The following is a 22,651-nucleotide window of genomic DNA, read 5'->3' as shown; positions in this document are numbered from 1 at the left end:
TGACTGAATATTTTGAGGATTTTATTATTCTTGATCTCTATATTCATCAGGAGCCCTGGACATAGAGCTTGGTATATAATGGGCCCTTGTTTATTCAATGACCATTTTACAAATATTTATTATCTATATATGTCCTTATGCAAGGTGCTAAGAAAAAAGGAGTAAACCAAGGTCATGGTTTTCCTCTTCTTGATGCCAATCATCTATAAAAGACAAATGAATATTTATACAAGAATTATGTATTTGTAAAATTTGGTGAGAGCTGTGTAAAAGAAAAGTATAAGGTAGAATGGTAGACACTAACAGAAGGACCTACATTTGATTGAAGGGATCAAGAAAACCTCACAGAAACTATTATATATACCTGTGGGATTCAAGCCATAAACTATAGCCTCAAGCAAAATGTACCAAAATCTACAGTTCACACAATGGAAAAGATGGTGTGACATTTGAAAGTCACAGGACAGGTTGTAGATTACTTTTCTGATGTTCTGATGTCACAGTTGATTTTTCTGAAGACTGACCTTTCTCTGCACACAGCTTTGAATAATATTTTTTGACCTGTCAGCTCTTGTGTACTGACTCTGGAAACGCTATTTGTGAAGCCTTTCCAGGGGGATATTTAGCTCTTATTATTTTCTGCAAAATCTCTTGAGACAGTTACCTCAGAGAATAAGACAGACAATAAACAGGCAAAGGGGAATAACAACATCTTGCTCCCCATATAAAAGGAAAAGCCAAGACACGTGCTCAGAGGATAATAAGGAACAATTAAATCACACTCTTAACCCATGGGCTTATCAGGGGTCCAGAAAAGAAAAAGAAAAAAAAAAAAAGAGTGTTAGAAGTTAACAGGTTTTGTGCTCCTTGACAATAATAGATCAACTGGAGAGAGACCAAGTTGGTGAGCTGGGGTCCTTGATGGGATTGGAAATGACCACTTGTGATTCAGAGATGGCTGGGCACCCTGGCAGGGATGACAGGATGCAGAATGTGCTAAGTCACATTTGTTGGTTAACCTTTCCATAGAGCAGTACAGAACATTCATTGGGCCCCCTGGATTGTCCACCTCTCAGCCTTTCCAGCCAAAAAGACAATTAATTTCTTCACTGACCAATTCACATACCTCTGAGAATTCCAGGGTAAGAGAAGACTTCCCAGCATTTACTAAACAGTGATTCTTACTCTGACCTTCATGCCGCCATGTTTAGTGCACCCAGCCTCCCTTCACTGAGTAGTGCTTCCAGCCAAACCAGGCCAATTGTGTCTTCAGAAACATCTGGACCTTTCATGTTGCCCTCATCTCAGGGCCTCTATTACCATCCCTATTTCCAATACCTGGCAGCTGAAACTCTATCAGAGAAGCAAGAATAGAATATAATGCTTTTTCTCAGACTAGAATATACTAAAAGGACAAGTAATAATTTTTTTTCACTAAAATATATCATTTATCAAATTAAATGATTATTTAACATTTTTAATTGATTTTTCAGTCATATTTAATTTGTAAATGTTTGGTTCTGAAGTTGTAAAAGTTGATATTTATGTAAGTAAGATTAAAATGAAATAAAATTAACACTGAGGGTCTTAGAGAATTTGGGGAGTGGAAATACAGATTTGCCATGACTTTCTGGTTTTGTGGCTCTGGCAAGGAATGGAATGTGTCATCAGCTAACTTGTTTTTATAAGGGAACAAGTACTAATTCCTACCTTAAAGGAAGTTATTTGAAGATATATGAGATTATGCATGTAATATTTTAGCATGGCACTTCAAAAATAATAAACCCTCAAAAGTGTTAGCTGTCTCTAAATGAGTGACTTCACATGTCTATATCTTTTTTAAGTTTCCCCTCAAGAATCTTCTTCTTGAGTGTGCATCCTATAGTTGGGCTTTTCAGTTCACCAAGCTAGGTCATAGTGAGGGTACCTTACCTGTTAAACTGCAATCCTGGTTAAACCCACCAAAAGGCTTAAAAACAGCAATGAAAACACACTAGTGCCAACTAGGTGCATCTAAAGCATAAAACAGAACTGTGCTGATCACATTCACTTTAAATTTATAACCACAAGTTACAACGGATACTTAGAAAATCCTGTGCTAATTCTCCATTAATTTCATACTGTCTTTCGCTTTGTGTCTTGCCTACTCAAAACTTTCTAAGCTGTGCCCACCTTGCTGATGACATCATACATCAAACGGAAACAGAGGCAATGGCGTAAGAACTACTTCATCTATCAACAAACTCACCAGCCCCCTCACAGGTACACTTACATCCTCTCTTTCCTTTCCTCAAACAGTGAAAGAAATGTCCTCACTTCCACCCAAGGCCAGTCATTCACCTGCACCCTGAGTCACTTCCATCTCTTCACTATGGGACCACACCTGGCAATTGACCCCTTTCTGTCCTACTTTTCCATTTCCTTCCTCTAATTGGCTCAGCCCCTTTAGCATTCAAACCTGCTTTTGCATGTCTTAAAATATACATAAAGATTTATAACAAAATAACCTATTGTAAATAATAAATACTATTAATAATATAAGTTAAATAAATGTATAAAATTAAATATTTTAAAATGCATATTATAGTATCAGTGATACATACAAAAAGAGAATAGAATGTGACCAACTACAATTTATTTTGGGAATCATTGTTGATTTATGATTTGTGAATCAAATTTACTTCACCATGTAATAGAATCCATCTCAATGAAGAAAAGGTATTTGATAAAATGTAGTACATGTTCATGGTAAAAACTTCCAGCAAGGGAGGAAACTTCCTTATCATGAGAATATCTACAAATAGGCTACAGTAAACATCAAATGAAATTTAGAAAGATTACAAACCTTCCCTGTGACCTGAAGAAAAAGACAAGGATGTCCATCATATTTATTTATTTACTCAACAATGTTCATCAATGCACAAGTCATGGGCATGGAAATAAAAGTAAGAAGATTGGAAAGGAAGAACTAAAACTGTTATTTTTACTAAATGACATGATTGTAAGTATTGAAAATCTATAGGATGACTAGTAGAATTAATAAGCAAATTTAGCAAGGTCACTGGACACAATGTTAATAATGAATTGTATTTCATACATAAGCAACAAACTACTAGAAAATAAAATTTTGATAAATAATACCACTTGCAATATTATCAGAAACATCAAATGCTTACAAATAAATCTAAAGACAGTATGTTAGACCTCCATGCTCAAAACTACATTAAAAACTGAAATCAAAGAAAGAAATTAAAGGATACCTAAACAAACAAGAAAAAATAATATATGAAGTGGAAGATTTAATATCTTTAAAAACTGTTAATTCTCCCTGAATTAATCTATGTAATTAAGTTGTAGATTCAGTGTTACCCAGTGTAAATGCCTATAGTTTTAAAATACAAATCAAAAACCTAATTATGAAATTATAAAATGCCACCCACAACCAAAATAATCTAAAAAATGTTATTACTGAATATTCTGTATAAAATTACAGTAATTAACAGGGTGATAAATATGCCAGGGAATACAAGTAAATGAATGCGAAAGGGTTGAGAAAACTGTCCATGTCTGGCGACTTGATTAATAACAAATGTGGTACCACTGTACTGTTGTGCTGTTCTCTTCATGAGAAAAATCTTCCTCTTCTACCTCATCTCTCCAAAGGTTCTCCCTTCAAGACTGTGGTTTAAATAGCATCTACAGGCCAAGGATTTCCATGTGGTTTCTGAACTCCTTGAGGCTGAACTTTCCTGAACTCCAGCTTCACCTACTACTCAACAGCTCTATTTGGATCACCAAGAGGCAGCTTAAAGTTAACAAGGCTAAGAGAAATTTCCTGCTTTTCACAAGGAATCTGCTCCTACTCAGATCTCTCCATCTCAGTGAATGACACAATGCTTCAAATTGCTCAGGCCAACAATCCAGGAGTCATTATTTATTTTCCTGTTTCTTTTAGCCAAGGGGCATGCATATTTTCAAAGCAAGGCCAACTAGATTCTCTCCCAGGACTTTGAATTTTGAGTGGGTGACACAAGGTTAGAAAATTGGTTGGAGCTGAATCATCTCAGCCCAGACTGCCTCGAGTTTGTCCATTAGTCCCTATACCCAGATTCCCAGAACTGCCTTTGTCCCCAACCTTCCTAAGCCCAGCTTCTTCAGCTTTGCTTCATCTGTAAACCACCCCACATCTTCCCAGTGAATTTCTTTTTTGCTTAAATTTCTTCTTTTTTTTTTTCCTGGTATCAGCGATTGAACCCAGAGGCACACTACCACTGTGCTATATATCCAGCTGGGGTGGGTTTGTTTGTTTGTTTTTAAATTTTGAGACAGAGTTTCCTTAAATTGTTGAGACTGGCCTCAAACTTGCCATCCTCCTGCCTCAGCCTCCTAAGCAGCTAGGATTACAGGTGTGTGCCAGAACCTCTGACTTTAGCTCAAATGGTGAATGTCTCCTTGTGTCGTTTTCAATAAAGAAAACTTTTCTAATGTGGATAAGAAAATGATAAGTCAGTGCCTGCATTATAAAGACTTAGCTAACTTCCTATTCATTAGTCTGTCAGTCTGTCATCAACTGTGTATAGTGCAATCACTCTGCATGAACCATAGGACTACACTACTTATCTGTCAAGGTTTGTTCAGGGACTTGCCTCCTTTCTTCTCCAACCAAATCATCAGAGTCATATCAAGGACAAATTCTGCCTTGAAGTCTTTCAAAGAACCATAAGAACTCAATAACCTCATGTAGTTCTCAATTCCCTCAGTAGTTTTTTTTTTTTTTTAACCATTTACTTAATCATTTTCTCAATTTTTTAAAAATTAATTTTTTAAATTTTTTAATTTTTAGACTGCATTTTGATTAATTTTACACAAATGGGGTACAACTTTCTGTTTCTATGTTTGTACGTGATGTAGATTCACACCATTCGTGTAATCATACATATACATAGGATAATGATGTCTGTCTCCTTCCACCATCTTTCATACTCCAGTCCCCTCCCCCCTCTCATTTCCCTCTACATAATTCAAAATTCCTCCATTCTTCTCTTACAATGTGGTGGATTGTTCATAAAATTGGCCACAATGATCCTTGGCCTGGCTTTGGCAATACCACCGATTTTGCCATGTCTCCCTCACGAGTTGGAGCCTATTTTTCCACCCCTTGACTCAAGCCTGACCTCATGATTGGCTTTGGTCAATGGGATATTAGAAAATACGACAGGCTGAGGCTGAAAAAGTGCTTATTCACAAAACCTTTTTGCTTCAATGTTGGGAACCCTTCCACTCCCACATAAAGACAGGGCTGTTAGTAGAAGAGAGAGATGAAGCAAGCCCCTAGCAAGATTAGGGGATGATTTTAAATGTCTGCTCAGTATTGCATGTAACTTCAACTAAACTGGCCCACACCAGAAGTACCTGGACAGTACACAGAATCATGAAAAATATTTGAGGTTCTGTAAGTCTCTTGTATTTGATTTTCCATTTCACTCTTTTGGTTTGGGAAATTTTCTGAATTTTATCACTGAAAAGACTATAGATTCCTTTTTTTTTTTTATCTCCACTCCTTTGTCTACCCTGATAATTCTTAAATTTGATCTTTTTATGTTATCCCATAATTCTTGGAAGTTCTGTTCATGGTTTCTTACTATCTTCTCTGCATGGTCAACTCTATTTTCAAGATTATATATTTTGCCTTCATTGCCTGAGGTTCTGTCTTCCAAGTGGCTTAGTCTGTTGGTGATGCTTTCTATCAAATTTATAATTTAATTTATTGAGTCCTTCATTTTGAGGATTTCTGCTTGTTTTTTTTTCACAATTTCTAACTCTTTATTGAAGTGATCTTTCACCTTCTATATTTTTTCTTTGATTTCACGTCTTATACTATCCTTTACTTCCCAGATCAGTTTAACTATGTATATTCTAAACTCCTCCTCTGACATTTCTTCTACTGTGTTGTCAGTGGATTCTATTACTGGAGCATCTTGGTTTGTTTGGAGTGCTTTATTCCCTTGTTTTTTCAAGTTATTTATGTGTTTTCCCACCTAGCAGCATGGATCTGAGGCAGCACAGATTCTATCCTGCAGACTTATAGTGTCTCTGAAGGTTTCCAGTATCTCCCCTTTAAGGCAGGAGGCCAATATCAACAGCACCCAATGCAAACAACATACAGCTCTAAGCCCATTCGATCCTATTAAGACTTCCACAGGTGAGGGCACAGATGAGGGGAGTTCACTGAAGCTGAGAGCAAAATGAACAACCTGGTATCTGAGTACCAGCAGTACCAGGATGCCCCAGCAGAGGAAGAGGGCAAGTTTGAGAAAGAGGCTAAGAAGGAGGTAGCCTAGAGTTGTCTGTCAGTGAAGCATGGAAGCAGTGTGAACTCTTTACTCATTCAGCTGTTCTGCAGGTCATATCTCACTGTGCATACACTTGCTGTCCTCTGTCTAGCATCACATGCTGTATAGACACCACCATTAAAGGATTTTCAGTGTGAAAAAAAAAAGACTTCCAAAGTTTTATTGCAATAAACAAAAATGATGAGTTCAATTACTGTCTACACTATATACAGTATGTGGACAACAAGAGAACAGAAGTGGTATAGGACATGATGTCCATGAGGGAGGAGAGAAGCCAGAAATAAAAATCTATAGGAAGAGTGGAAGAGGAATTGATAGAGAGCGACCATTAACAGGAGAAAAGATAAAGAATTCAAGAAAACAGACAAGTAAGAGGAAAAATATACACAATAAAAAAATTTTAAAGTGTAAGAATACATAACATAACTGCAAAATACCATTCATATATCACAGTCTTTAATAAACTGATGCAGAAAAAATACCTGGTTTAATATATGGTAGAGATGCTAGAGAAGAAAAGGAAATTATTTTTAAAAAAGAAAGAATAAACACACAAACAAAAGAACTCAATGGACCTGAGTTTGCGTTGGTTTTCAAAGGTTTCTCAGTCCTGTCTGACTCCTGTGGGATTGCCAGGCCCAGACCTGCCCATGCAGACCTAGTCACTATCCCACAGATCTGGGTTTCTGATACCCCAGGTTCAGCCACATTGCAGCCCCGAGATGTCAATGCTGTTCCAATTTGCAGAGAGGCCACCAGATATGCATTCATACAGAACAGAGACGCTGAGAAGCAGCAGCAAGATGGCATTCACCAGCACTCCCAACAGGAAGACCCCAAGCTCAGCTAACCCCACAGGCACCCTGACCCTGGACTTCCAGGTCCAGGCCAGTGTCCCCAGAGAGAGGCAGCTTGTGCCCTGAGATGGTGGTGGTAGCAAACTGGCTGGCACCATTGCCCCTGGACACTGGCCAGTGTCCCAAGACGGAGGCAGTCACATGCAAACAAACCTGCAGGCACTCTGGCGGTAGACCTGTAGGCAGCAGTGGCAGCGGTAGCGGATACAGGTCAGCAGCGGGAGGCAGCCTCACCCAGAGAACCAGCTGGTGGCAGCAGTGCTGGTGGCAGCGGAGCACAAAGGCCCACACCAATACACATTATAGTAGAATGACTAACACAGAGAATAACAATAAAGTCTTAAAGGCTGTGAGAGAAGAAAATCAAATTACATATGGGGGAAACCAATTCAGATCTCAACTGATTTCTCAGCCCAGAACCTCAAAGCTCGGAGATCCTGGAATAATACATTTCACACTCTGAAAGAAAATGGATGCCAACCAAGAATTTTATATCCAACAAAATTAAATTTCAGATCGAAGATGAAATAAAATCCTTCCATGATAAACAAAGTTAAAAGAATTTAAAACTAGAAAGCCTGTACTACAGAATATTCTCAACAAAATAGTCCATGAAGATGAAATGGAAAAACAAAAAGGAAACCAGTAAAGGGAGGAACAACACTAAAGGAATAGTCAATTAAAGGAGAAACTAAATCAAATTAAAAACCAGAAATAAGCCAAAATGACCAGGAATACAAATCACATCTCAATAATAACCTTGGATGTTAGTGACCTAAACTCATCAATCAAAAAACACAGACTAGCAGATTGGATTAAAAAATAAGACCCAACAGTGTGTTGTATCCAAGAGACTCACCTCATAGGCAAGCACATAGACTGAAGGTGAAAGGAAGGGAAAAAACATGTCACTCACATGGATCATATAAACAAGCAGGGGTTTCTATCCTCATCAAATAAAGTGGACTTAAAGTCAAAGTTAATCAGAAGGGACAAAGAAGGACATTTCCTACTGCTTAAGGGAATTATATAAGAGCAAGAAATAATAATCATAAATATTTATGCCCCAATCAATGGAGCAACTATGTACATCAAACAAACTCTTCTCAACTTCAGGAATCAAATAGACCAAATCACAATAACACACCTCTCTCACTACTGGATAGATCTTCCAAACAAAAACTAAACAAACAAACTCTAGAACTAAATATTACAATCAATAGTTTGACTTAACAGACATATATAGAATATTTCATCCATCAAGGAGCAAATAAACTTTCTTCTCAGCAGCACATGGATCCTTTCCTAAAAGAGACAATATCTTATGCCATAAAGCAATTCTTAGCCAATACAAAAAGATACAAATGATACCCTGCATACTATCAGATCATAATGGAATAAAATTAGAAATCAATGATAGAACAAAAAATAGAAGATACTCTAACACCTGGAGACTAAATAATAATCTATTGAATGGTGAATGCATAACAGAAAAAAATTAGGGATGAAATAAAAAAAATACTTAGAGGTAAACAAGAATAGTGATACAACATATCAAAATCTCTGGGACACAGTGAAGGCAGTGCTAAGAGGAGCTCATTCATTAAAAAAACAAAAAGTCAAAAAATAAATGTCCTAACATTATAATTCAAAGTCCTAGGAAAAGAACGAATCAACACCAAAAACTGTAGAAGACAGGAAATAATTAAAATCAGAGCTGAAATCAATGAAATTGAAACAAAAGAAACAATTTTTTAAAAGTTGGTTCTTTGAAAAAATAAATAAAATTGATAAAATCCTAGTCACACTAATGAAGACAAAAAGAGAAGAAACTAAAATTACTAAAATACATGATGAAAAAGGAAATATCACAGCAGACACAACTGAAATACAAAAGATAATTAGAAACTATTTTGAAAATTTATACTCCAATAAAATAGAAAACCTTGAAGACATTCACAAATTTCTAGAGACATATGACCTATCCAAAATGAATCAGGAGGACATACATGATTTAAATAGACTAATTACAAATAATGAAATAGAAAACGCCATCAAAAGCCTACCAGACCAGAAAAACCCAGGACCAGAGAGATTCTCTGCTGAGTTCTACAAGACCTTCAAAGAAGAATTAACATCAATACTCCTCAAAGTATTTCATGAAATAGAAAAGGAGGAAACCCTCCCAAACTCATTCCATGAGGCTAACATCACCCTAATACTAAAACCAGACAAAGACACATCAAAGAAAGAAAACTTCAGACCTATAGCCCTGATGAATATATATGCAAAGACTCTCAATAAAATTCTGGCAAATAACATACAAAAGCATATTTAAAAGATAGTGCACCACAATCAAGTGGGGTTCATCCCAGGGATGCAAGGTTGATTCAACATCCAGAAATCAATAAATGTCATTCACCACATCAACAGGCTTAAAGTTAAAAATCACATGATTATTTCAATAGATGCTGAAAAAGCATTTAACAAAATATATCACCCCTTTATTTTCAAAACACTAGAAAAACTAGGAATAGTAGGAACATACCTCAACATTGTAAAGGCTATCTATGCTAAGCCCACAGCCAACATCATTTTAAATGGAGGAAAAACTGAAAGCATTTCCCGGAAAAACTGGAACAAGACAGGGATGCTCTCTTTTACCACTTCTATTCAACATCATCCTTGAAACTCTAGCCAGAGCAATTAGGAGAAAGAAATTAAAGGGATACAAATAGGAAAAAAAGAATTCAAACTATCACTATTTGCCGATGACATGATTCTATATTTAGAAGAGCCAAAAAATTCCACCAGAAAAGTTCTAAAACTCATAAGGAAATTCAGCAAAATAGTAGGTTATAAAATCAACACTCATAAGTCAAACACATTCCTATACATCAATGATGAATCTACTGCAAGAAAAATTAGGAAAACTACCCCATTCACAATAAAAATAAAATACTCAATAAAAATAAAATACTTGGTAACCAATCTAACAAAAGAGGTAAAAGACCTCTACAATGAAAATTACAGAACACTAAAGAAAGAAATTAAAGAAAACCTTAGAAGATGGAAAGATCTCCCAAGTTCTTAGGTAGAATTAATATTGTCAAAATGCCCATACTACCAAAAGTGCTATACAAATTAATGCAATTCCTATTAAAATCCCAATGACATTCTTCATAGAACTAGAAAAAGCAATCATGAAATTCATTTGGAAAAGTAAGAGACCCAGAATAGTCAAAGCAATTCTTAGCAAGAAAAGTGAAGCAGGAGACATCACAATACCAGATCTCAAACTATACTACACAGCAATAGTAACAAAAACGGCATGATATTGGCACCAAAACAAACTTGTAGACCAATGGTACAGAATAGAAGACACAAAGACAAACCCACAAAAATACAGTTATCTCATATTAGACAAAGGCACTAAAAACATTCATGGGAGAAAAGAGAACCTATTCAATAAATGGTGCTGGGAAAATTGGAAATCCACATGTAACAGAATGAAATTAAATTCCTATGTCTCACCCTGCATGAAACTCAACTCAAAGTGGATCAAAGACTTAGGCACTAGACCAGAGACCCTGTGCCTCACAGAAGAAAAAGTAGGCCCAAATCTTCACCATGGTGACTTAGGTTCTGACTTCCTTAACATGACTCCTAAAGCGCAAGAAGGAAAATCAAGAATCAATAAATGGGATGAATTCAAACTAGAAAGCTTCTTCTCAGCAAAGGAAACTATCAATAATGTGACAAGAGAGCCTACAACATGTGAGAAAATCTTAACCACATGCACCTCAGATAGAGCACTAATCTCCAGGATATGTAAGGACTCAAAAATCTGAACACCAAGAAACCAAAACACCTAATTAATAAATGGACTAAATAACTGAACAGACACTTCACAGAAGAAGAAATACAGTCAATCAACATATATATAAAAAACTGTTCAATATCTCTAGAATTTGAGAAATGCAAATCAAAACTACTCTAAGATTTCATCTTACCCCAGTCAGAATGGCAACTATCAAGAATACAAACAACAATAAATATTGGCAAGGATATGGGGAAAGAGGTACACTCATACACTGCTGATGGGAATGCAAATTGGTGTAAACATTATGGAAAGCAGCATGGAGATTCCTCAGAAACCTTGGAATGGAACAACCTTTTAAACCAGCTATCCCACTTCTTGGTTTATACCCAAAGAACTTAAAATCAGCATTTTTTTTCTTTTTTTCTAATATTGCAGAACCTTTATTTTATACCTCCTTAATAAAATTTGAGAACATTGTCCATCCATTGTGTGTCACATTATTGAGCAAACTGTTCAAGGATTTTTTACAACTCCCTTTGTAGAAGAAAATTGTTAAGGATGTAAAATCCATACCTGCCTATTTGCTGTATACCTGTAATGGAAATGAAGATAAAAGTGTAGTTCATTGAAACAAATGAACAAAAATACTTTTACTATACAAGGGTGCTGGTGCAAACTGTGTTTGTGTGTTTATATGTGTGTGTGTGTGTGTGTGTGTGTGTGAAATGTAGCATTTAATACCTTCAAGTGTTTTAAAACAAGAACAAAAAACATTTATTTCATTAAATGATTTTTTCTGGTGGTTGTCAAAAACGAAGGACCAAAAGCACATTTTTGTCTTTCTTTTTAATTTTTTTAATTCATTTTTATTGTAAACAAATGGATACATCTTGTTTCTCTGTTTGTACACGAAGTAGAGGCATACCATTTGTGTAAACATATATTTACCTAGGGTAATAGTTTTTGATTCATTCTGTTATTTTTTTTTCTCCCCCCCCACACCTCCCACCCCTCTTATCCCAAAATCAGCATGTTACAGTGATGCAGCCACATTAGTATTTATAGCAGCTCAACTCACAATACCTAAACTATGGAACCAACCTAGATGCCCTTCAACAGATTAATGGGTAAAGAAAAATATACACATATATATATATGTATATATGATGGAATATTACTCAGTTTTACAGAATGAAATTATGGCATTTGCTGGTAAATGGATGTAGCTGGAGAATATCATGCTGAGTGAAATAAGCCAATCCCCCCAAATCAAAGACTGAATGTTTCCTCTGATATGTGGATGCTAATTCACAATAGGTGGAGTGGGAGCAGGGAAGAATAGAGTTACTTTGGATTAGACAGAGGGGAGTGAAGGAAGGGGAGGGGTTACGGGAGTAGGAAGGAGAGTAGAATGAGTCAGACATTATTAACCCTATGTACATGTATAACTCTATGACTGGTGGGATTCTACATCATGTACAATCAGAAGAATGAGAAATTGTACTCCATCATATATGATGTAAGTGCCTTCTACAGTCATGCATAGTTAATTAAAACGAATTAAAAAATTAAATAAAAATCATGAAAAATAAATATTCTCTGGTGATGGGGACCAGGTGAACATTCCATTTCTGGGAGGGGCTTATTAAGCATTCACTCTTTTGGGGGGGGTGGCGAGCTGGACCAGGGATTGAATTCAGGGGCCCTCGACCACTGAGCCACATACCCAGTCCTATTCTGTATTTTATTTAGAGACAGGGTCTCACTGACTTACTTAGCACCTCGCTTTTGCTCCCAGCCTGACTTTGAACTCGAGATCCTCCTGTTTCAGCCTCCGGAGCCACTGAGATTACAGGCGTGCACCTCCGCACCTGGCAAGCACCTACATGTTTTTATCATTCATAGTCATGCCCTCTAACGTGAGTATTGCCATTACTCCTCCCACTTATGGAGGAAACCAAGCAGAATACCCAGCATGACTGGCCGACTTCACGGTTACCAGGTGGTGGAGCAGGGATTCAAACCCAGGCCCTTCTGACCCCAATGCTAGCAAAGAAACTGAAGTGGTGACAATCATGTGGATGTGTTTGTGAGTGTGTAAAGGGTGTCCCTGGTGCAATGGGGGGAAGAGCAACAGACCAGGAACCAGAGGCCCAGTGCTACCACAGACTTCATTCATTCACTCATTCAACTGGCTGTGCTTGTGCAGGCTGAGTCAGGATGAGACTGGAAAACACGCAAGCACACCTGCCTCATGGGGTTCACATTCTGTGGCACATGAAAGACAAGAGACAAAATAAACTCTGCTTCCTTACATATTTCATAAGGGAGTCTCACAAGACAGCTGTAGGGGATGGTATAGGGCAGGGGGAAGAGCAGGGGCTTTGAAGTCGGGATTCTTTTTCTTTTTTCTTTTCTTTTTTTTTTTTTTAAGAAACTGGTGTTTATTTTCCAGAACCTTATTTCCATTTTGCTTAATAAGTGTCTGCAGAACAGCTCAAGACCACTCGGTGGTTGATCCTACCCACTCAGTGGCCTGAGCAGTGGGAGCTGCAGACCAGTCTTACAGTGGCCGGCTGGGCACTCCAGTCTTCAGTAGGGAACTGCTGGATAGGCACAGAGGGCACTGCATACCTGCAGACCAGTCTGCAGCCTCAGGCTGAGTAGCAGTGAACTCAGGAGCTGGAGCAGTACATTCACCCTGAAATTCCTCCTTGGTCACAGCTTTTTCAGCAGCAGCCTGCTCTACCTTTTCAATCTCTTCAGGATCTCTGTAGAAGAAGAGATCAGGCATGACCTCCCACGGGTGTTCACGGGAAATGGTGCCACACATTGCACAGAGCTTCTCGGGCCAGCATCCACCACACCAGACCCACAGAATGGGCTCCCTTATTGTTACATGGAATGGCAATATCTACACAGCGCAGAGTATTCTTGGGTGTGAGTCCTGGCCCTGTCAGTTCCTCTCTGTGTCACTCTTGGAAAAGCCCTTGGCCTCTCTCAGCCTCTGTGTCTTCAGGTATAGAACAGGAATAATAATCCCCAACAATTAAGTTTGTTAGAATATAGAGGAATCAATGTGTGTAAAACTCCAAGAAACAGGCACCATTCAGAGAGAAGTGACACTGTGGTCCTAAAGCCCACCTCAGTTCCCTTGTCAATGACTCCATGAGGCAACTAGGTGCAGGTGATGAAGGCTGCTTCCAGAGGACCAATATCTGGGCAGTGTTCAGCCATCTGAAGGGGCTGCCTGCAGCTCTCCTGGTACAGGTGCTCTTTCCACTTAAAGCAGATGATCTTGTCTTCTCATTTGCTGAAACCACTCAGGGGCCTCTTCTGTTCATCCGGACAAGGGGTGAGAGAGGCCCCAGGAGCTGTGTACAGCTGCAAGCTTACTCTCAATTAACAGAAGCCTCCCAGGGAGCAGGTGCTAAGGATGGCTTGTTTGTCTTCAGGATGTGGGTTGCCAGGGCTCTGTGAACAGCCCTCAGGGAGGGACTAGCAGGAAGATTTTATTTACTTTTTCTAGATGCCAGCCCTGTCTGGCAGCCCTCACTTGATGACATGACCTCTTTCTGAAGACTTGTGCTCCTGCTCGGGGCCAGGTCCATGGAGGCCAGTAAGGTAGAATTTTAATCCTGAATATTCTTCCTCCTTTAATACCACACTGGTGAACTCTCCCTGAAGCACACACACCACACACAGGGCGTTGAATGTAGTTTCTGTACCCTTGTCACACTTCATATATTCAGGTGCTATTTGATTAATGGGTCTTTTGCAGTTAATGGCACCATCAGGCAGGTCAGAGCTCTGTCCACTCCTGCTCACCACAGAATCCCCACAGTATGGATCTGTTACTTACCAGATTTAACAAATCAGAGTACGAGATGCCCACTTGAATTTGAAATTTAGATATTCAGTAAAAATATATCTTGTTTGATACTTGGGACATAGGCTAAAAATTTTTGGTGTATTAACTGAAGTTCAAACATAACTGTGTACCTGTATTTATAGGGCAAACTTGCTTATAATTGGTTTCAATGTTCGGTAGGTGTAGACAAGAATGACAGAATGGATGGGGCTAAGGTATGAACAAAACCAGAAAACCACAAGCAAACATTTCTCTGGAAGCACACACTCATGCTAGGGAGGCGCTGCCACCTTGAAGGATGGTGGAAGGACCACTGGAGAATTTTCATTTCTCTATAGGATTGTTTTTCTGTTTTTTTAATTGCCTGCAATGTGCAGAAAAATTTGCAGATATCATATATACTTATGCCCACATATGAACAGACTAAACATTAGTATAAAACATGTTTAAAAACTAATTTGGGTTTTCTCTCAGTCTGAAACTGAACTTTTCTAACCATCTGTCCAGAGGTTAGGGACAGTTTAAGCATGGAGGAGAAGATTCAAAACAATATGGAGAAGTCTAGAAAGCATGGCAGTAGAGAACACATGGTAAGCAGGAGTTAAAAACATAATGCTGTTGTTTTGTAAAAAATACAAGGCTTCTTAGGAAAAATCAGCTCCTGAGTCTCCAGGGATGTAAAGATAAATCAAACAGTTAAAACCAGAACACAAGTCTTGATTAAATTGCACACAATGTGCAATTTGATTTTTTTGGTTTGATTTGCAAAATGAGGGTAAAAACACAAACAAAACAAATAGCATAAGTTCTAGTAGAGAATGAATTAAAGACACTCTTCTCCCCTATAACATCCATGATGCTTTGGAAATAAGCATGCTTCAAATTTGTGTTTTAGATGATCTTTGTCTCCATGGAGCAAGGAACGATAAAACTAACATTTGTAAGATACTATATGCTGAGTCCTGGGCAAAGTATCTTATCACATTCATAAAAACAAACCTAGTTATACATGTTATCTTCTAATCATGTGACATAAATGGCAAAATGCTCATAATCACACCTCCAGAAGCATTGCAAGATGCTCCATAGTTGTGGAAAGATTCACTTAAAACCATTTTTCTGTACTTAGAAAGGACAGAAGATTTTTATATCAAGGCTTAAAAGCAAAAGCTTTTCTTTTTTTTTTTTTTTTTTCTTTTTTTGCAATGTTCCACATGGATTTTATTTATTTATTTATTTATTTATTTATTTATTTATTCATCTTTTGTGATGCTAGGGATGGAGCCCAGGGCCTTGTGCATGTGAAACAAGCACTCTACCAACTGAGCTATATCCCGAGACCCCCTGGATTTTATTTATTTTTTTAATTTTATCACAGAAATTTCACACATACAAAAGAACAAGTAGAACTATTATATGCATCATCCAATTTCAACAATTACCAACCATTCTTTTTTATCTCCCTTTCCATTATTTCAAAGCAAATCTCAGTTCACATACTCTAAAATGTATATTTAATATTTATAATACCTAGTGTGTAGCTATTGGATTAGACAGAAGGGAGTGAAGAGAAGGGAGAGACATGGGGGCAGGAAAGATAGTAGAATGAATCGGACATTATGACCCTACGTGCATATATGATTACGTGACCAGTGTAACCTAACATCACGTACAACCAGAAGAATGAGAAGTTATACTCCATTTATGTATAATGTATCAAAATGCATTCTACTGTCATGTATAACTAATTAGAACAAATTTTAAAAAGTCACAGGTAAAAATAAATAAATAAACAAAATATGCAAAGGCAAAAGGGTTTTCTGCTATACTTTTAGGAGTGACCCATTCTTGGTTGTCAATTCTGAACGTGGTGCTAAAATCATTAGATGTGTTTGTGGGGTAAGAAGTGGGGGTCCTCTTCCCTCTCCTCTATAAATATTGAGACGTCCAGTGTTGTTCTATTGTGAGATTTGGTATGAGAAGAACAAGAAAAGAATACACACATATGTACATGTATTTATACCACACGTATGTATGTATGTGTGTTTGTATATGTACACATACACATATACATCACATATACATACACATACACATACACATATACATCACGGTGTCACCGGGTCAGCAGTCATGGAGAGCAGACTGTTTTCTGGATGACACCAAGTTTGCAAACAACAGAGTTTTTAAACTTTGCCCAGCTTAAAGTCTTAAAACACCCACGTTTTTAGAAACATGAGAATAGAATGATACCAATTTTGGTCACGTAGCAACGAGGGACAGACACGAAAGGGCAAAGTGCTATGTATGTTTTTATGAAGTGTTCTTGGCCTTAGAAAGTGAGTTGGTTGAACTTTTAAAGAAGGAAAATATGACTTTGAACAAAAGGAGGCTATTAAGTGACAGCACCTTGTCATTCTTAGAGTGAAGAGTGGGGGGGAGGCAATTTGATAATTGCTAAAAAAGAGCTGTATCCATTTTAACTTTTTACATGGCAGCATTTTGAATAGGCCATTCTAAAATGCTGATTAAATACACTGAGGCTGAGTCAAAATTAGACTCTTACCATGTCTGAACCATAATAGATCTATTTCCAAGTTGCACAGAACCATCTTCTTTTCAACTGTGGCACAGAGGCTTTGAGAAAATTGTATATTAAGTGAACTGTGTTAATTAAAGATGGATTGAGGCAGATTTTATGCACTGATTCCTCCAGAAGGTTGTCCCTAAACACATAGTGAAATCTCAATTATTTTTCCATTAGCATTCTCTAGATAAAGACTTTTTTTCCTTTGCTGGTAAGTAAGAACTGCTTGATATGCATATTTAAATAACAGTCTTACTGAATTGGCTTTAAGAACTGGCTCTTAACATAATGGATGCATTACAATGTAGAGTAAAATGAAGGAGAAACATAAAGACCTTTAAGCATAAGAAGAGAGCAGGAGGTAATAGATAGTGCAAGCTTCTTAGTCATTTTCTAAGGCTTGAATTATGGTAATGGCTTTGAGTACAGATCAGAGTCAGTTAATGTCTAGACACTGACATAAGTTAGCTCTAGCTCTGTTCAAACCCACTGGGTGATAAGTGGAGCACCTAACCCTTTCCAAGTCACAGGTGTATTTGTGGCTGCTTATGAAGCATGCTACAAAGAAAACAGCTTAGTTGCCTATTATTTTAATGAGAAAGTACTTTGTGCAAGTTTCAAAGACCAACTTCATGTTAACCAAAGAGGTCACCCTCTGCACCCAGTCCCTACCCCACAGGGATAACTTTATGCAAAAAGTCAACTATTACTTTTCAGTCCATTTAGTTACAATACTTTTTAAAAAATAGGATAAGGGGAAGGAACTCTGATGACTGAACTAAGGAGTACTTATTATAAAGTCAAAGAAACTGTGGGACCAAAACCCTTCAGGCAGATCTAAATAAGCATTTTGCAAGTGCACACCTGGTAATGGAGACGTGTTCATGTAAAGGTCCGGGGGATGGAATGGGAATGTCTCCTTTCCCAGGCTCTGTCAAACCACTTACCACAAGTTTACCAGGAAAGGGTGCTCCAGGCCCTGCATGATCTGGAGCTCCTTGAAGACATTCCTCACTTCGTTGCGCTCCACACACTTTTGTTTATTCATATACTTCATGGCATACATCTTCTTGGTATCATTCTTTTGTACAATGCAGACCTAAGGATGCAAACCCAAGTGAGCAAGCGACTGGGGACATGATGGAACATGGCTATGACGGACAAAACAGGACCTGTTCCTTAGCATGGTTGGGGTGCCACATCACCTGCAAATTCTCTGATGTTAAAGTCCCCACTTAGCTCTCATTTCAGAGCAAAAAGTTGCTTTTCTTCTCCATGCATCAGATCAATTCTTGAATCCCTGCTTTCTCAAACAAGTTTGCCTGGCTTTGCTTCTGGAATTATTTGGACAGCATTTAAATCTGCCTCCATGTCAGGAATTGTTTAGTAACAGCATCCTCATTCCTGCTCTAAAGGCTGCAGTCGGCATGGCTGTATTGTCAAGCCGAATAGTATTGTGCAAATAGTTTCTGTTTACCGGCATAGGGGATGTGAAGAAAAGAACTCCAAGCACTAGGAAACATCAAATATGATGTCCATGTTTGTAAAATTTCCTTAGAGGCCCATAGTACCTGATAAAGTGAAATGCAAGTTTCATATGAAATATTATTCTCTCTGAAAGTTTGTCTCCATGGAGAAACTAATAATCAGGGTTTGAATCTGGAAAGTTCTTACAAAATTTAGACTGACTATATATTTTTCATGGTAGTTTTTTGAAAATAAAAGCATGGAACATCTGGGAAAAAGAAAATTGAAAACAGGTGCTTCTTTTCTAATGAAAAGAATGAACTCCACACTGACAAGATAACTATTACTGGAGATACAGCTGGTACAATTTGAAAATGATTCTGCAATCTTAATCTCCTTTACTATAGAGAGCAAAGAGTAGAACTCTAGCAAAAGTAAACAGATTTGTCTTAAATAAGACAATTCTGAGAACAGTATATAATTATTATATAGCTGCCTTTTCACAAACTTTTCTCAAATTTTGGTGACAGTTTCATAAAAAATCAATTATAAAACCTCTCTGAATTACTTTTCCAAATGGTCCCAATAAATCAATGATCTGAACATTCTCAAACCCTCTGTTCCCTAAGCTACATTATTCAGTTGGTAGTTAATCAGTTTGGTTCTCACCTTCCCAAAACTGCCTTTCCCAATGGCTCGCAAAATTTCAAAGTGGTCAAAGTTGACTGTAAAACAACAAAAAAGAACATCATGAGTGATTATCAATTGCTCTTCAGTAGCTAATCAATCATAAACAAAAATTGGTCCAGACTGAAGTACCCTGTTTAAACCCACATGCCAACTACCTTAAAATTTACGTATCCAATAAAGACTAATTGAACACTTACAGCTTTATCACAGTGCTTAGTGCCTGGGAGACATTAATAATAGGGTAAAAATAGAAACCATGCTTTATGAAGCCTATAGTAAATATAGTGGGGGATCTATAAAGAGAGACACTTATGGATTAAATACTCATAAAATAAATGGAAAATTAAAACTCATGCTGAATGCTAAGAAGAACAGAGGTTGTAGGACTCTAAGAACACATAACAGGGGGTTGGGCACAAGCAGCAAGGTCAGGAGAAACACCTCTGAACACAATGAGCATGGAAGGAGACCTGATGCTAAAGGATGATGGCTTTACATAGGACCAGCACCTTACAAATATTCTCCTTGCCTACTCTGTCCCTACAAACACTCCTTTTATCTTCATGATTTTGGTTTCCCAACAGGAAACTACTATGCCAATAAGTCTGCAGAATGAGCTCATCTCCAAGGCACAGAGAGCTGATGGGTAAGGATGGTTATGTATACAGAAATCCACTGAAAGGTGCCCTGAAACTGAGATGACCAGCCACATGTGCCAGTTTAAGCCTTCAATTCCTAGCAGTAGGAAGCAGCTGGCGTTTAGGGTGCAGGCTGCAAGCTCTCTGAGGTGAGTGCTCATGAAATGCCAGGTGATGAGAAGAAAAAACTCCAGATTCTCCCTGGCTGATGCCAATCTTTCATTTCTTGCCCTGATGACCTTGAAAAAAATATTTGACTTTGTTAACTGGTTTTGAAATAAGGATATAGATAAATTCAAATGAGGAATTTTAAGTTTTTTCAGAAAACATCTTGAAACACTACAAGGGGCCACTCATCTCTTTGAAAGACCTGCTTTGTCCCTTTTTTCAAAAACAGTTAGATTATCCCCTTCTGAAGGACAAAGAGGTGGTAAGGGGACAGTTAGAGATTTTGCTGAGTTTTCTGAGGGTCAAAAAATTTTGTTTTTATAAATGACTTCATCACCTCCTCTTCTGAACTTTCAAATAAAACCCACTCAATCACACAGGGTAGTTTGTATTTTACCTATCACACTGGATTTGGAGTCAAAATAACCACTGTGAATTGAGATAAAAGACAGTCCTTTGCTCACTCTGTCAGGTCATTTTGCTCACCAGGGATTTCCTGCCCCTCAGAAAACTCCCGACTCAGGTAAGTGGAGGCAAAACTCTGCAGAGTCCAGCACAGTGATTCACACAAGGTGAACTCCCAGCAGATCAGTCAAACCAAGTTAAACGGACACACAAGAAGCCCCGAACTAGGCTTCTAGCAAATATGAGCAGGGTGAGCATTTGGTACTCCAAGGCAGTGTCTTCCAAGCTGTGAGTTAGGAAATAAAATTGGCAATCCTAAGAAGCAGTGCATTTTAGATGGAATAGAACAGACCAGAAATGCCTTCAATGAGGTAAGAGTAGGATTGCCTGTAAAACTTTTGTTTGAGTTTTATGTAAGTGTATATGCAATTTTTAGTGTATTTTTTGGAACTTGAGTTGTGATCAAAATAATTTACAAAACATTTTTATACATTTTCTCTGGAGTTTCATACTAAAATAAGAAAAACAATATGTTCTGTATGCTCAACATAAAAGTCTGAGTTATTTACCACAGGAGTGCTGAAAAAAAAAAAAAAACTGGTCAGGATTTATTTAAAAGTCCAAAATTTTATCTTGACTACATCCAATATCTCAGTGTGATTTTTCTACTAGCAGCCTAGCCTAGAATGCTGTAACAACATTTCAAATCTCCAGCCATTGTACTTAATGTCATTGTGGTATTAATCCATTCCATGAACTATGTCCTTTTAGGAATCATTTTACATTTTAATGAAAATAATAAAGGATTATATATCAGGTTCCTAGTAAATTTATACCAGCAATACTGCCTAAATTAATGTATCCTCCCAAGTGTCAGGTCCCAGAAAAGTGACAGGCCTGATTCAGAGATGAGGCATCTCATTTATTTCTTTTTGTATAGTCAGTCAAAGAAAGAACAGACTCTGGTCCAAACCATACTACCTAAAGTTGCTTCCACTTATAACAGTACAACCTAGGGAGAAAGTCAGTGATAGGTGAAAAGCAACAAGAAAAGCTCTTATTGAATCCTTTCTTAAATGACCAACAACAGAATCACCAGTAAGGAGGAAGTTAATTCAAAAATGGAAACCGTAGGTGCAAAAGAACGGGATGCAGACCTCAACGGATTCAGAGGAGCCTTTATTCACTCACAGACTCGGGCACCTTCGGGCTCATTTTTCGGATGAGAAAATGACTGTCATTTACAGAGGGGATTTTGGCTTTATAGGGTACAATGAGGATGATGCAATCCTGTATGTGCAGTTTTGACCCTCAGGGGCTAGTTGTACATTCTGACAGAACCAGAGAGAGAGAGAGAAGGGAATTCAGAATTATGGATATTTTGTCAACAGAAATCAGTAGAATTATAGGCATATGGGATGTGCCCAAGGTTCTGGACCTGAGCTCTTATTAACTATTTTCATAGTTGTCTTCATGTTTTTCTTAGGATATATCTACATGTCACAGCAGTAGAATCTAGGAAGTCACATGGGATTTCTTTCTCTCCCCTTCTAGAATTTACATGAGTCAAATCTGGTTTTCCAAATCTTTCCCTAAACATAAGAATGTTGCTTCTGACACCAAGGGCTGATGCTATTATTTTCTTTCTGTTACCATCTCCCAGTCTCAACATTCTATGCAATCAGCAGTTTGGAAGGAAAGAAAATAGAAAACCCATTTTAGAGTTTGGAATTGCACCCTGACCCTTGGAATTTGGGAAAAGAACATTCTAGAAGGTCAAGCAGAAAGTCTA

The 22,651-nt window shown here is 37.7% G+C and overlaps 1 protein-coding gene across 2 annotated transcripts in view; it reads right to left on the bottom strand.

The window, feature by feature from the left end:
- Window positions 1-22,651, bottom strand: part of Stk32a (serine/threonine kinase 32A) — a 133,973-nt gene that overhangs the window by 78,086 nt on the left and 33,236 nt on the right. For both annotated transcript variants that reach the window (XM_047554835.1, XM_047554837.1), the window contains exons 3-4: window positions 19,628-19,683; window positions 18,439-18,590 (exon numbers count right to left, since the gene is read on the bottom strand). In XM_047554835.1, the coding sequence (XP_047410791.1) occupies window positions 18,439-18,590; window positions 19,628-19,683 (208 nt within the window). The remainder of the gene's footprint in view (window positions 1-18,438; window positions 18,591-19,627; window positions 19,684-22,651) is intronic.

The sequence above is a fragment of the Sciurus carolinensis genome, chromosome 6, assembly GCF_902686445.1.
Source record: "Sciurus carolinensis chromosome 6, mSciCar1.2, whole genome shotgun sequence".
Lineage (NCBI taxonomy): Eukaryota > Metazoa > Chordata > Mammalia > Rodentia > Sciuridae > Sciurus > Sciurus carolinensis.
Note: the sequence above shows the minus strand (reverse complement) of the source record. Positions and strands in the feature narration are given on the sequence as shown.